A 14519-nucleotide genomic window follows, 5' to 3' on the forward strand; every position below is an offset into this window, starting at 1 on the left:
ATGAGAAGAGGAAAAAAACTGTGTTTGTGTAAAATGGGCACACCCGCACACGCGTGTGTGTGTGTGTGTGTGTGTGTGTGTGTGTGTGTGTGTGTGTGTGTGTGTGTGTGTGTGTGTGTGTGTGTGTGTGTGTGTGTGTGTGTGTTTCTGTATGTATATCCATTTGCACATGCATAGTGCCCTCAATAGTCTTTCATGCAGTGCGATGTGTGCCTCTTTGTGCGTGTGTGTGTGTGTGTGTGTGTGTGTGTGTGTGTGTGTGTGTGTGTGTGTGTGTGTGTGTGTGTGTGTGTGTGAAAGTCTTCAAACTTTTTTGATTTGCAAGCTTACAACGTGTAGTGTAGATCTGCTATTTTCAAATAGCCTAAGTATACATTTCGCCACTGTATTAACACATTTAGCTGGAACCCCATCAAGGACCAGTGGGGGGGGGGGGGTCCCTGGACCCCACTCCGAGAACGGCTGGTATACAGATGCCTGCCTCCGCTGCATGCTGGTCACAGGTAGGTGGTGGCCTCTCTGTTCTCCCTCTCTCTGGCCTGGGCCACGGCCACATTGAGGCACTGCAGCCACTCCTCGGCGTGCTTCTCGTCCTGGGCTTTTAGCACGTACGTCTTGCTGTCCGTGAAGATCTCGAAGGCCCGGGGCAGACCCCTCTCTCTGCGCTTCTTAGCTACCACCTAGCACACAGGGTTAGGATTAGCTTCTTAGCTACCAGCTAGCACGCAGGGTTAGGATTAGCTTCTTAGCTACCACCTCGCACACAGGGTTAGGATTAGCTTCTTAGCTACCACCTAGCACGCAGGGTTAGGATTAGCTTCTTAGCTACCACCTAGCACGCAGGGTTAGGATTAGCTTCTTAGCTACCACCTAGCTCGCAGGGTTAGGATTAGGAGGACAGACCAAGGAGGAGAGAGAGAGGGGGTAGAGAGAGAGAGAGAGCGAGAGACACATTCTACAAGCTCAAAATGTGACGCGAATCGCGATGCGGCACGTTGTTAAGATTATAGATCTTAACCCATTAAGACCTGAGGCAGATTCGACAAATGTCTTCTTCTAAACAGTTTTCTTAAACACTTTATGTTGCTATAATATCAGTGGTTCTCAAACTTGTTCATGTCAAGAAATTGTATGTATTTGGCCGTAGACCCCCATCTCAAAATATTTAGTTCTAGGGACCCCCAGAAGCAAAGATTTGAGTTACAAATGTTCGCTTAAATATATATATTCAAAGATTTGCACAATTTTTCATTTTAATTAAAAAAAATAGCCAAAGTATAAAATAATGGTTAAAGTGGTTAAAATCTAAAATGACAGATGCTTTCCTGGTCTTAACGGGTTAAACACTACAAAGGCACTGAAGGAAACCGTTCCGTTATCTCCGGCGATGAGCAACACAGAACCTGACAGTATTGTGTATCAATAATCTATCAAGGTCAGAAATCAGTAAGCTTTTTACGAAGGAGAAACTGATGTGGATATCTCTGTTCCATATTCTCTGTGCGTCATGACACACAACTGTTCTGTTGGACACAAGCATTTAACCATTGTCATGTGTGTAGGTTAGAATGTATTAAAAAAACATGAAACAAATATTTTTGAGCTCGAGGGATCCATACTAAAAGAATGAAGTCAAGCATAACATAAAGCAGGTTTGTGTGGTGACGTCTGCCTGGGTGTGCAGGTTATATGAGGTGGACAAAGTACTCAACCCCGGTAGTACTTGAGTCAAAGTATCTATACTCCTGGTGAAATATTACTCAACTTCAAGTGAAGGTTGCTCTGTCAAATGTGTACTTGATTTAAAGAGCTGGAGTAGCCTATTTGCTTTTAAAAAAAGTATTCAAAAGTAAATGCTTTTAAAAAATACTGTGTGTTCAACAGTACTAATTACAAAGAACATGTTCTTTTTAATATCAATGCATTGCTCTATTAAAATGTGGGCATTTTCCAATGAAATTCAAAGATTTTCCTGAAGCATTAAAAATTCAATGCCGCAGTGTCGCAATGCAATGCCTTTGTGAGCAATGCAATGCCAATGCGACACATTGTGAGCTTGCACACTACGTGTACACTACTTTTGCACGACACACTATCATGCAGTGAAGTATAAAACAGGGCATTCATTTATGAAAAATATTAAAAACAAATGTCATATGGAGATACAAGGTTTCTTCCCAACAGCAACAATATACTGTATAATGTATGCTTACTGTCTTTAGAATTTTACTGACCTTGATGCTTTGAACTTTGCTCAGCTCAATGGGAATGTCATCCACTTCATCTTTCTGTGGACAGAAGCAGAGTCACTATTAGAAAAAACACATAAGTGATATTTTTTTGTTAAAACAAAATGTTTTTTTTTTTTTTTGTGAAAAGGTTTACGCTCTATATTGTGACAGTAACCATTGCTATAGAGTGTTTGCTCAGTCACAGGGGTCTCCCTGTCTCTCCAACTCTTTAATAAACAGAAAATAAATGTTCAGGTGGGTTGCCAATTTCTTCCAATCAGGAGAGAGTACCCATTCATCAGCTTCAATTTGATAGTGTTCCAGTTCCAATTGTGTCTGCTCATTTCTTTGTTTCATCACTTCCAATTGTACTTGTTTATCTTGTATTCTGTATGAATTCTCTCTCCTGATTGGATAAAATTGGTATCCCGAACCCTGTTACTGAAAAAAACAAACACTTTATAGCAATGATAACTATCAGAATACAGTATAGAGCTATTTAATATATACGCATTAGGCCAAGGACCCCCAATTGATGATTTGTTTCGTCAGTGTACACATGTACACTGTTGGAGTTACAGACCCATAAGGGTCCATTTGGTTCCTAACTATCAATCATTTAGCTGGGGACCGCCTAGAACCCGTTCCCAACAACAAACCCGGGGTTCTTTGTCGTTTTGAGTCGTGAGGCACTCACTATGGGAAACAGCGCCATCTGGCGATGCAACAGAGCTACACAATACGCTCCCGGGGCCCATTTCATTGGGCTAGAGGGTATGTCACGTAACCGGCTGTCCCTTCCCCTTTCCGGAAGGACATATAAGGGCTGGTCGTGACGTAGTACTTCTCTTCAGTTCCTCTGTTCGCAGATGTTACAAGGCTACACGCTTGTTAAAAACTGAATTCTACATTTATTCAACAATTACTACACTTCAGGACCCAAAGTGAGAAACCAGCTTTAGCCCTAAAAGCGGAGACTAGGATAAGTCACCCACGGGTTTTCTCGCTCGACTAAACTCCAGGAAACTAACTTTATTCTACCTCGTGGTGAGCCGGTGTTAGCCCTTAGCTGCCTCTGAGCCTAGCCGCTAGCTGTTACTAGCTTCGGCTACCTCCACAGCGCTAACCCCCTTTCCCGCTGAGAAACTAACTTTATTCTACCTCGTGGTGAGCCGGTGTTAGCCCTTAGCTGCCTCTGAGCCTAGCCGCTAGCTGTTACTAGCTTCGGCTACCTACACAGCGCTAACCCCCTTTCCCGCTGAGCTAACTCCCCGAACAGAGCTGTTAGCCTAGCTTTTTGTGAGCCGACGTTAGCTTAAAGCTGTTCTTAGCCTAGCCGCTAACTTACTAGCTTAGCTGTTTGGCTACTTCCACAGCGCTAACCCCCTATCCGTTGAGCTAACTCCCCGAATAGAGCTGTTAGCCTAGCTTTTTGTCGCTCTTTTCCACGATACTAACTGTGTTGCTTGTCTCGTCCGGCTCTCGGTGAGGCTGCTTCGTCACAGATACGGCCTGTGCCGGTAGTTTTAGTGGACACCAGCGGCTCTCGCTCTGTCCCCCCGAAACCCTCCCGCGATACTCGAACTGTGTTGCTTGTCTCGCCCGGCTCTCGGTGAGGCTGCTTCGTCACAGATACGGCCTGGCTACGGCATGTGCCGGTAGTTTTAGTGGACACCAGCGGCTCTCGCTCTGTCCCCCCGAAACCCTCCCGCGATACTCGAACTGTGTTGCTTGTCTCGTCCGGCTCTCGGTGAGGCTGCTTCGTCACAGATACGGCCTGGCTACGGCCTGTACCGGTAGTTTTAGTGGACACCGGCGGCTCTCGCTCTGTCCCCCCGAAACCCTCCCGCATCCACAGCGCTAAACCCCTTTCCCGTTGAGCTAACTCCCCGAATAGGGCCGTTAGCCTAGCTTTGGTGAGCCGGCATTAGCCTTTAGCTGCTTCTTAGCCTAGCTGCTACTAACTTGGCCGTTAGGCTACATCCGCGGCGCTAACCCCCCTGATGGAGCGGTTAGCTTAACCTTTAACCAGCTTAACTGTTTCGGCTACAGCCGCAGCTGCTTCTTTCACCACGCGATGGCTCGCTACGGTCAGGCCAGGGCCTGTACGGGGAACGCCGAAGGTGCTAGCGGTGCTCGCCCAGCACCACCGCGACACTTCCGCCTCCCTACCCCAACTCCAGCTGCCACGTGCGGTGGCCCGCGGTAAGCTAGCCCGACCCCCTTCGTGAGCGGAGTACGCGACGTTGACCGCCCTGTTCCTCCCAGTGTCTACAGAGCAGAAGCAGGGTAGTTTTTTGCACATTCTGTGAGGTCAGTACAAAATATAATGCCTGTTTTTTGTGCCAATAAAATTTGTTACAAAGAACCAAACCTTTGCATTATTCAAACCATGTCGACATGAGTCCACAATGCTAGGAAAATGGTCGGTGCTCGTCCTCCTACACTGTCGGATACAACATGTTATGCATATCAACGTCAGTATATTGTGGTACTTAATGCTTATCACTGTGCCAATATGTCTGTCACACTTGTCACATATTGCATTTCCAAATGCGGCTGGGATACGATATAATGCCTTCATGTCAATATATTGTTTTTATTGCCTGTTTTTGTGCTATTATGGTTGTTCTTTCACCACACCCTGCATGGTTCAGACACTATCTGAAATAAACCCATAGTGATTGGACGGAACCGGCTTCTCGGCCTTCCAAACACTGACGGGATACGAAGTATAATGCGTTTATCCATTATTTTTATATAATGTTCGCCATTATGCCAATGTGTTTGCTACACTGAATTGAATAACTCCAGTGCAGATGGGAAAACCAGTCTCCAGCCTCCACAGCCAAACAGAGGAGCATGTCGCACTTACTGTAAGATCTGTGAAGAAATACCCTGTGATTGTGGTTTTACATGCGTTGAAAAGTACAAAACCTTGTCTTATTCCAACTCCGCCTGTGTGCCAGGGAGAACGAGGACCGTTCTCGATGGTCTGCCTTTGGGCCCACAGTATCCGAAAAAACCCTCGTCGGTTTTTCAGATACGTGTGGGACAAGCAATCTGCCCCCCCCCCCCCCCCCCCCCATGAGCCCACAGTATTTGGTAAAGCCGGTTCTCGTTTTTCCAAATACGTGTGGGACAGAAACACTGCATGTACTGACTCCATTGAAGGTAACAATAAAACCAGTTGTAAAATCAATTGTAAGAACGGTACCACCCCTGTCCGCCAGAGGGCGCCTTTGCACCTTGGCACAGGGGTCACGCCCGTTTTTACAACCGATTCCACCATCTTGGAGAGGACGCCAAAACGCTTCTGCATCACAGGGCCCTCCCAAGATGGCCGAACGGAAGGTAAACAAGTTACATACTTCCGTGTCCGACCGGAGACGGACGTCGAGCGTCCCCCACCGGATGTTGACGTCGGGGAGGTACCGCGTACTGTCTCACGTGACCTCCCCGAATCCAACTGTTTCCGTTTCCGACCGGAGACGGACAAGGGGCTTCTCCGACCGGATACCAATGTTGGGGAGGCACCGCGTGCGGGGTCACGTGACTTTCCCGAATCCTTCTGTCAATCAGGTAACACCCGTACTGCCTCTATCGAGCGTCACACGTTTGGCAACGCCAGAGCGTGCGAGCGCGTCACTGGTCTCCATGACAACGGGCAGACAGCCGGTGGAGCGAGCAGTTTCTTTAACTCGCCTCAACCCACTAGCTCGCTGTCTAGCGAAATGGAAAGCTTGCGACCCGTCTCATTGGGTGCTGCGCACCATACAGAAGGGTTACAAGTTACAGTTTTGCATGAAACCCCTGATGTCAGACAAAGTGATTTTCTCCAGCGCGACGGGCGCAGCGGCAGTTACGTTACGAGAGGAGGTTCTCTCTCTCTCCTAAACAATGGCGCAATAGGAGAGTTCTCCCCAGATCGGAAACGCCTGGGTTTTTACTCAAAGTTTTTCCTGGTTAAGAAAAAGGGGGGGGGATGTACGTCCCATACTGGACCTGAGAGGTCTCAATAAATTTCTAATGAAATTCAATTTTCGCTTGCTGACGAACGCAGCGTTACTACGCACGGTGCGTCAGGGCGACGGATGGACCAGCATAGACTTAAAGGATGCGTGTTTCCACATTCCCGTCTACCCGGTGCACAGGAAATTTCTGCTGTTGTTTTCACCTAGCGGCTACCTAGCCTCGCTTACGACAACACTGTGTTGCTTAATGCAGCAGGTACGTCAGTGTTACACTGGTTTTCTGTACTGGTCAGGCTCAGTACAGCAGTAACACACTGTGGTTGTACCGGTCAGCTCCCCTGGACAACAACGTGATTTTCCACGTACCTTTACATGCCTCCTATGTCAGACACAGGATGTTCCTCTCATGCGGAGAGGTAATGCAGCCATGTCTCTGAGAGAGAGGGACTCTCTCTACTGGGCAAGGGCATCTTCAGAAAACCGTCTACGAATTGGAACCTAGAGGTTACTTAGGTAACCCGGGTTTTTTTTCCCAGTTTTTGGTACAACTGGTTTTCGTGTGTTTTCTGGCCAAAGAAGGAGGGGGGAGGCTATGTGACCCTTTCTGGATGAAGGGGTCTCATCAAATCTCTTACGAAATTCAGGTTTTTCGTATGCTGATGACCGTGGCGCTCCTGCGCACGTTCGGTCAGGGGGACAGGTGGACCAACGTAGCCCTGAGGCGCGATTACTGTCGGTTTTTCACTGTCGGTTTCTAGAAGGAGCGTTTTGGTTCCGTCCCAGCAGTCCTCCCTTATAGGGTTCTCACTGGACTCGACCACGCTCGCAGCACGTCTGTCTCAGGAGTGATTGGACGGCTTCCTGTCCTGTGTGAGGCCTTTCCACGTAGGAAAGACAGTCACTTACAGGCTGTGCGTGCAGGTGGCGGGTCTCATGACTTCAGCCATACGCCTGACCTGCCTAAGTAGGCTATTTTGGGACCTTTCAGGGGTGGATGCGGGCTCTCAGGATCCCGCCTACCGTGGACCCTCGACAAGGTCTGGTGTCTCCACTTGCATGGATTCGCTTAGGCTGTGCTCACGCGCACCCTTTCTGTCAGAAGGCGCCAGGGGAGGTGCTGTGATCTCACGGACGGCTGTCACGACGGACGCCAGCCTGATTTGGACCAGGTTCGATCGACCACAGGTCGATTTGTTTGCCTCAACAGAGAACGCGAAGTGCTCTCGCTTTTTCTCGGTGAAGGCAGCGGACTTTTCGTTGGGACTGGACGCGTTGGCTCACAGCTGGCCGAGGGAACTGCTTTATGCATTCCTGCCGCTGGAGTTGTTCCGCCCGACGTTGGAAAAGGTCAGGCCCCAGGGCCTGACTGTACTGCCAGTTGCTCCAGGTTGGGGCGTGTGGGGATCGGAGATAACTTCTCTGCTCCACGCCGAACCCGGGTCCCTTCCTCCGATCGCGGACCTGCTGACGCAGGTGGGGACCGAGATCAACCACCCCAGCCCCTGGGACCTAGATCTGTGGCTCTGGCCTGTGTGAGGGCCAACCTAGATTCGTGTGGTCTGCCCCCTGACGTGGTGGTTACCATCCAGAGGGCGAGGGCCGTTTTCTACTAGGGCTGCCTATGACGTCAAATGGAATATTTTCGTGTCATGGTGCCAGGGGCAGTCACCAGTGGTGGTGGCTTTTCGGGCCCCGGTACGCGGCTTCCTTTTTCTCTTGCAGAGCAAGCTGAATCAGGGTTTGACCTTCTCGACGGTCATGGTGTACTTGGATGCCATCTCCGTCTGCCACGAAGGTTTTCGAAGGCGGGACGGTTGGCGATCGTCACCTGGTACGGCGGTTCTTGGGCGGGGCCAGACGGACCAGGCCGGGTAACAGGCCTCTGTTTCCGGCTTGGAATCTGGCGGTGGTGCTGAATGCACTCTGCCTTCCCCCCGTTTGAACCCCTCGAGACTGGGAGCCTCAAGGTGTTGAGTCTGAAAACAGTCTTTTTGGTGACCCTGGCTATGGCCAAGAGGGTCGGTGACCTGCATGCACTCCCGGTGAGTTCGGAGTGCTTGAGGTGCTCTGGGGATAGCAGACGGGTTCTGCTGACGCCAAACTTGGCGTTCGTTACCAAGACCGGGGTGGTTGCACCGGCTCCGGTCGGATTGGTTGCGTTTCATCCACCTCCTTTCGCTTCGGCGGTGGATGAGCGGTCACTTTGTTTCTGTCCAGTGAGGGCTTTGAGGCTCTACTGTCAGGTGACGGCGCCTGGTAGGTCGTAAACACGATTGTTTGTCACCTACGGCCGGGGTGACCAGCGGAAAGCGATGGCCAAGTCAACGCTTTCCAGGTGGATAGTTGAGGCCGTAAGGCTCGCCTATACTAGTAGTGGGGCCCCAGTACCTGTTGGATTGGGGGCGCACTCGACTAGGGGATTGGCTGCTTCCTGGGCCCTCTCTAGAGAGGTTTTCGGTCCAGGAGATTTGCAGGGCTGCTAACTGGTCGTCTCCTTCGACCTTTGCAGCTTTCTACAGCCTGGACATGGCGGCTTCCTCGGTGACGCACGCAGTCCTTGGCGTGGCAGCCTCATCTACTTGAGGTGCCTTTCTCCCCCTGATGTGATCCCGTGGGGCTAACAATCTGTTGGGTCCTAGGGAGCAGGGGGGCCCTGTTCCCTTACTAGGAGGTTAGTAGGTGACGAGCCTTGTCTTCTATTAGCTGAATGGGGAAGACTTCGGTCTGTCGGGGTTTTCGTTTATCTCATCCCTTGTGCCGTGTCCAGGCCCGGTGGGCCTGGGCGTCCCTGAAGCGGGGGCCCGCCGTGTGCGGGTCCCTGAGCCAGTAGGGGACGTGCGGTTTTTCTGGGGATACAATGTTTTTAACGCTTCCGGGGGGTTTATAGATCCCATAGTGAGTGCCTCACGACTCAAAACGACAAAGAACTAGAGGTTACGTAGGTAACCCCGGTTCTTTTAGTTTAGGAGTGAGGCACTCACCAAACACCCCTTTGTTTCGCCACTGCGAACAGAGGACCTGTGGTAAGAGGAAGTACTACGTCACGACCATATGTCCTTCCGGAAAGGGGAAGGGACAGCCGGTTACGTGACATACCCTCTAGCCCAATGAAATGGGCCCCGGGAGCGTATTGTGTAGCTCTGTTGCATCGCCAGATGGCGCTGTTTCCCATAGTGAGTGCCTCACTCCTAAACTAAAAGAACCGGGGTTACCTACGTAACCTCTAGTTTGTACTCGGGGGTAAAACTAGTTGACCTTGAAATAGACCAATACCTTTCTTCGCCTGAAAGAACAAAAAGCTATGATGGTCATTTAAAACAACTAAACGGTGCGCTTTGCCTGTTGAGGCGTTGGTCACAGTTGGACTGCGCAAAAGGAATAATCCATGACAAATGTGAGCATTGTATAATAAGCAACAAAGGAGACAAGAGGCACCCAACTCTTTGGTTCCGCCTAATCCTAACACGGTGAGTCAGCATGGAAACGCTGCCATGCTTTCAGAACTCTATAGCCGTGGTTCTCCAACGGTTTCATCTCAAGGACCCCCAAATGTATGTATTTAGGCCACGGACCCTGATTTGAAAAGATTTTGTGGCAGGGACCCCCGGAAGAGAACATTTGTGTTAAAAAATGTCTATTCCAAATTTTTCAATATTTTTCCATTTTTGTTGCAAGAAAAATAGAAGATCAATGCGACGTGTTGTGAGCTTATAGATCTGCTATTTTTGAATAGCCTATGTAAGTATACAATAGGGTTCAAGTGGTTCAGCTGATGGTGATGCTATATTATTTCATTTTAATGGGGACCCCCTGGAACCCCTTCAAGGACCCCAGGGGGACCCCACTTTGAGAACCACTGATCTCTCACAGTCAGTGAACTTCACTTTTTATGGAAAAGAGCTGCTTTTCATGGCTGATTATGTCAGCGTAACACACTGTACTAATAGTCAAACTACTTAACCACTTGAACCCTAGCAGGGGGCGATCACTTGAACCCCTAGCAGGGGCCCACAACGTGTTGCGACACAACACGTTGTGAGCTTGTAGATCGGCTATTTTTGGTGAAGACAGAAAAAAACAGTCAGAGTACAGTTGTAACTCAAGTCCATTTCTCTAAGACTAGAGGGTTTAAGTGGTTATGCTCTTTGGGCTCTGCAGGTGGGAAGCTTAAACAAACAAACAAGCAAGCACACACACACACACACACACACACACACACACACACACACACACACACACACACACACACACACACACACACACACACACACCAAGCATGTGGGGCATGTCTAAACGCAGCATCTCCTGAGACACACTCACACATTGTTATAGTAATTGTCACACATCATGAGCAACAAGCGTTGCCATGTTTTGTTGTTGGGAAATGGAGGAGTGGACTCTGGGACTTCTGCTCAATGTAACGAGACTAAAATAACAGCTTTGACGGAACTGAATCTGACAGGAAAATAGATCAATAATGAAAGATATTTGATCATTATTATACAATGATAGAAATATCAAGAAACCACACATTTACTAGACATTTTTATTGAGTCAGTATGCTTGTTTAACAATAAAAAAAGATTCTCAAATATTGTGGCCATATAGTGTTGAATTAGTTTAGAACTGGATCGGATCATTTTCATTATGAACTATGAATCTTTGTTTTGCTAGTGTTATCTTGTCCCTTTCAAGACCCTTTTCTCAAACTTTAAAATTTCAAGGACCCCCATAACATCTGAGTGTACAAATGGAACAAAATGGACCCTGGTTCCATTCGTACAAAACAGTCACACTGTTAACATACAAGATTATGGATAAGGACTGTACAGTTTATATACTGTAAATCCTTATCTATTCAAGGAAAGGTTGCTGAGCGTGTATGCTCGTTTTCAACGCTGGTGTAACCAAATTGTGTGCCTGTGTGCGTGCCACACACTTGTTGGGGGGGTCCCAGATTTGGTCAGATCTAAGAAGGGGGGCTCCAGGGAATAAAGGTTAGGAACCGCTGGGTTACACTTATTTACTTCTGGTAGGTGCTCAGTACAACCGCAGGCTTATGCGACTGTTGGCCACAAAGCAGCTCAGCCAGAGTAGTTAGAATGCCTTGCTCAAAGGTAGCCTGGTAAACCATCCCCCTTACGGAAATCTCATTTGCATTTGATTTCAGGAATTGGTCTGGCCTACAGGCCTGTCTGGGCGTTTCTCCGGAGTTCATAACATGAACTCTCCTTTCAGCGTCCTCACTCATTGTTCTGTGATTGACAGTGTAGGTTGGCCAATCAGGTGGAACCCGAGTGAACCCGAATGGAGCCGAGTGCAGCCGATAAAAATGGAACGGGACGCTATTTAAATTCTGTTCACTGTTTTGGTTTTAAAACTTCAAAAGCGCTCTCAAACTTCTGTTTTGAGGCACGGAATTTACTTTTAAGATATCGTTCGGATAGAATTTTGTTGTTTAATAACTTCATATATGTGGTCAATTAATCATGACAGAGCCTATTTAAAAAAATCATAATCAGAGAACCGGCAGGGGCGGGCAGTGACACACATGTATCCGAATAAAGCAACCTATTTTCGGCATGGCCCTTTCAAAAGTCCCCCTGCGTCACTTTGCTCTGGTGGTGGGGGGAACAAACTGCTGATTGGCTGAAGGGGTTGTCAGTCAACGGTACTAATCCCGCCCAGCTCCCGGCCACAGCCAAATTGCCCAGACAGGCCTGTAGGCCAGACCAATTCCTGAAATCAAATGCAAATGAGATTTCCGGAAGGGGGATGGTTTACCAGGCTAGCTCAAAGGCACCTCCACTGTGACTGCTGAGGCCATTACTCATGCATTGTTCATGATCATATTCTCGCAGGCAGTGTTGGGAATCTAACCCGCTAACTGCCAGCCTGCTTTTCTGGCCTGCAGTTAGACTATACTGAGGCCAGCACAGTATGTGCTGCTTTTAATCACAGCTGGGGTTTAGAGAACATGAAGAGAATTCAGACAGCCCTTTATTGTTTCTGTTTCCTTTCAAAGGGCAAAATCCCAAACCCTGGAGCACACCAAGACTATGGTGTACCCCACAAGGTGTAGAATTCTGAATGTTTGTGTGCATGTGATACTGTACATATACACATATCGGTGCTGTCAGGCAGGAACCTTGTATCTCCATATTTCAACTTTTTACGTTTTTTTTATTTTCATAAATTAATTCCCTACTTCGTCATATGGCAGTGTCACTCAAAAGTAGCAAAACAGCCAATCTACAAACTCACAACGTGTCGCATGGAGACGAGTTGTGAGCTTGTAGATCGGCTGTTTTTGCTTTTTTTTATTTTTAAGTGATGGTAAAAGTGGTTAAGTGTGTCTGTGGGTATCATAAATATCAAACAAATGAAAAGCACTAACAAGAGCTTGTGACTAAATAATAACTCCATTGGATCCATTGGAACACTACGTTATTATTTCCTGAAAATGTTCAGTTTTAGACATACAAGTTTTTCACCCGACAGCGACAATACACATAATACACTGTGTGTGTACACAATGGGCCACAGCTATACCCACTACATTCCATTGGGTCATAGCCTAGCTAGTTGCTGCCATCATGAGATTTCCCCACATCCTTACTGTGGTGTGCGCGTGAGCATGTGTGTGTGTGTGTGTGTTGTATTGAAAAGACTCCACATCTGTACCCCCCCCCCCCCCCTGGCTGGCAGCGCCGGGGGTCTTACTGTGGTCAGCCACAGTGGCTACACTGTACCCCTACATTCACACAGTTCAATGTGAAGTCAAGTTGACTTGTTCACTCGCTCAAACATGCAGAACCTGCCAGCTCTGTCACTTGTGTGTGTGTGTGTGTCCTTTGGTGAATACTTTATATTCACACTCATTATGTGTTAAAGTCATACATGCGTAACATTTCTTTTAGTAGTCTTTTTAATGACACCTCTGGTCTGTCTAGCAATGGTATGTTAGAAGAGCGAGTCCCAGAATTCAGTTAGGAAACAAAACGAATGCTGTAGGGTCCTAGCGCCAAGGTTGTTTTGGAAAGCAACAACAGCGTTGTCAGAAAAAGCATATAATCATTTTAAAATACATAAATAAATCAATGTCTGGTGTCTGCATCATTTTGGCACACGTGCCGGGGGCAGACACTCATGGCTTGTGTATACAGAAGTTGTCCAAAAACACATTTAGGGTATATGGAATGGTTATTGTGGAAAAATATGCCAGTGAAAGATAATATCAAAAATACTTTTGTTTATTTGAAAAAAGTTACACAGTATGAAATTCTGTCTACTTGCATGAAAATTGGGTTATTTCAAGCAAGATATTTTTGTGTCCATTAACTTCAAATCCCCACCGATGTCAATATATTTATATATCTTTATTATTGAGAAACATGGCAAAAAACAAAAACAAACAATATCAGCATGACTCTGACCACAACACAATAAACAGGGAATTGGGCAAGCCATAATATCGCCTTTCCCCTGTTTTTCAACACAACACAAACACAACAAATACAGCGAAAAACAACCATCGTCATGGAACCTCACACATCAGCAAAAAAATAAAAAGCACAACAACATTCACACAGATGATCAAACATTCAACGGGTGGTCTGCTCAAAGCAATGATCATAAAACGTATCTGGCCTCCCATGCATACTAAACTTTGATTTCTACAGTTTATGGCAGCCCAACAAGTCCCTAATCTGGTGAATGTTAAGAAGGTGAAGTATATATATATATATATATATATATATATATATATATATATATATATATATATATATATATATATATATATATATATATATATATATATATATATACATATTTATACATACATACATACATACATACATACATACATACATACATACATACATACATACATATATATATATATAATATATATATATATATATATATAATATATATATTATATATTACCAATTTTCTGCTATCATGCTATCAAGTACCAAAAGTAGAAAGTACTCATTATGCAGAATGTCCCGTTTCACAAGTCTTCAAATGTATACAATGTATACAAATATTTTGAAAATAGCAGATCTACAAGTTCACAATGCGTCACATCGCAACACATTGTGAACTTGTAGATCGGCTATATATAATGCCGAAATTTATATAGGGCTGAAGTGGTTGATGTATGTTTTGTAATAATAATAAAAATCTACAAAGTAACTACTGGTAATAATTAAAGATTTCAAATAATTGTAGTGGACTAAAGTGCCTCTGAGATGTAGTGGAGTAGAAGTAAAAAACTGAAAACTGTAAATACTCTATTAAAGTAAAA

The 14519-nt window shown here is 46.5% G+C and overlaps 1 protein-coding gene across 1 annotated transcript in view; it reads right to left on the reverse strand.

The window, feature by feature from the left end:
* Window positions 1-497: 497 nt before the first annotated feature.
* The window catches only part of veph1 (ventricular zone expressed PH domain-containing 1), a gene marked incomplete at both ends in the record, with an annotated part of 190216 nt that continues 176194 nt past the window's right edge, over window positions 498-14519 (reverse strand). The window contains 2 exon segments of the mRNA XM_084064643.1: window positions 498-680; window positions 2235-2288. Of these exon segments, the coding sequence (XP_083920769.1) occupies window positions 498-680; window positions 2235-2288 (237 nt within the window).

The sequence above is a fragment of the Gymnoscopelus microlampas genome (assembly GCF_963454915.1).
Source record: "Gymnoscopelus microlampas genome assembly, chromosome: 8".
Classification (NCBI taxonomy): domain Eukaryota; kingdom Metazoa; phylum Chordata; class Actinopteri; order Myctophiformes; family Myctophidae; genus Gymnoscopelus; species Gymnoscopelus microlampas.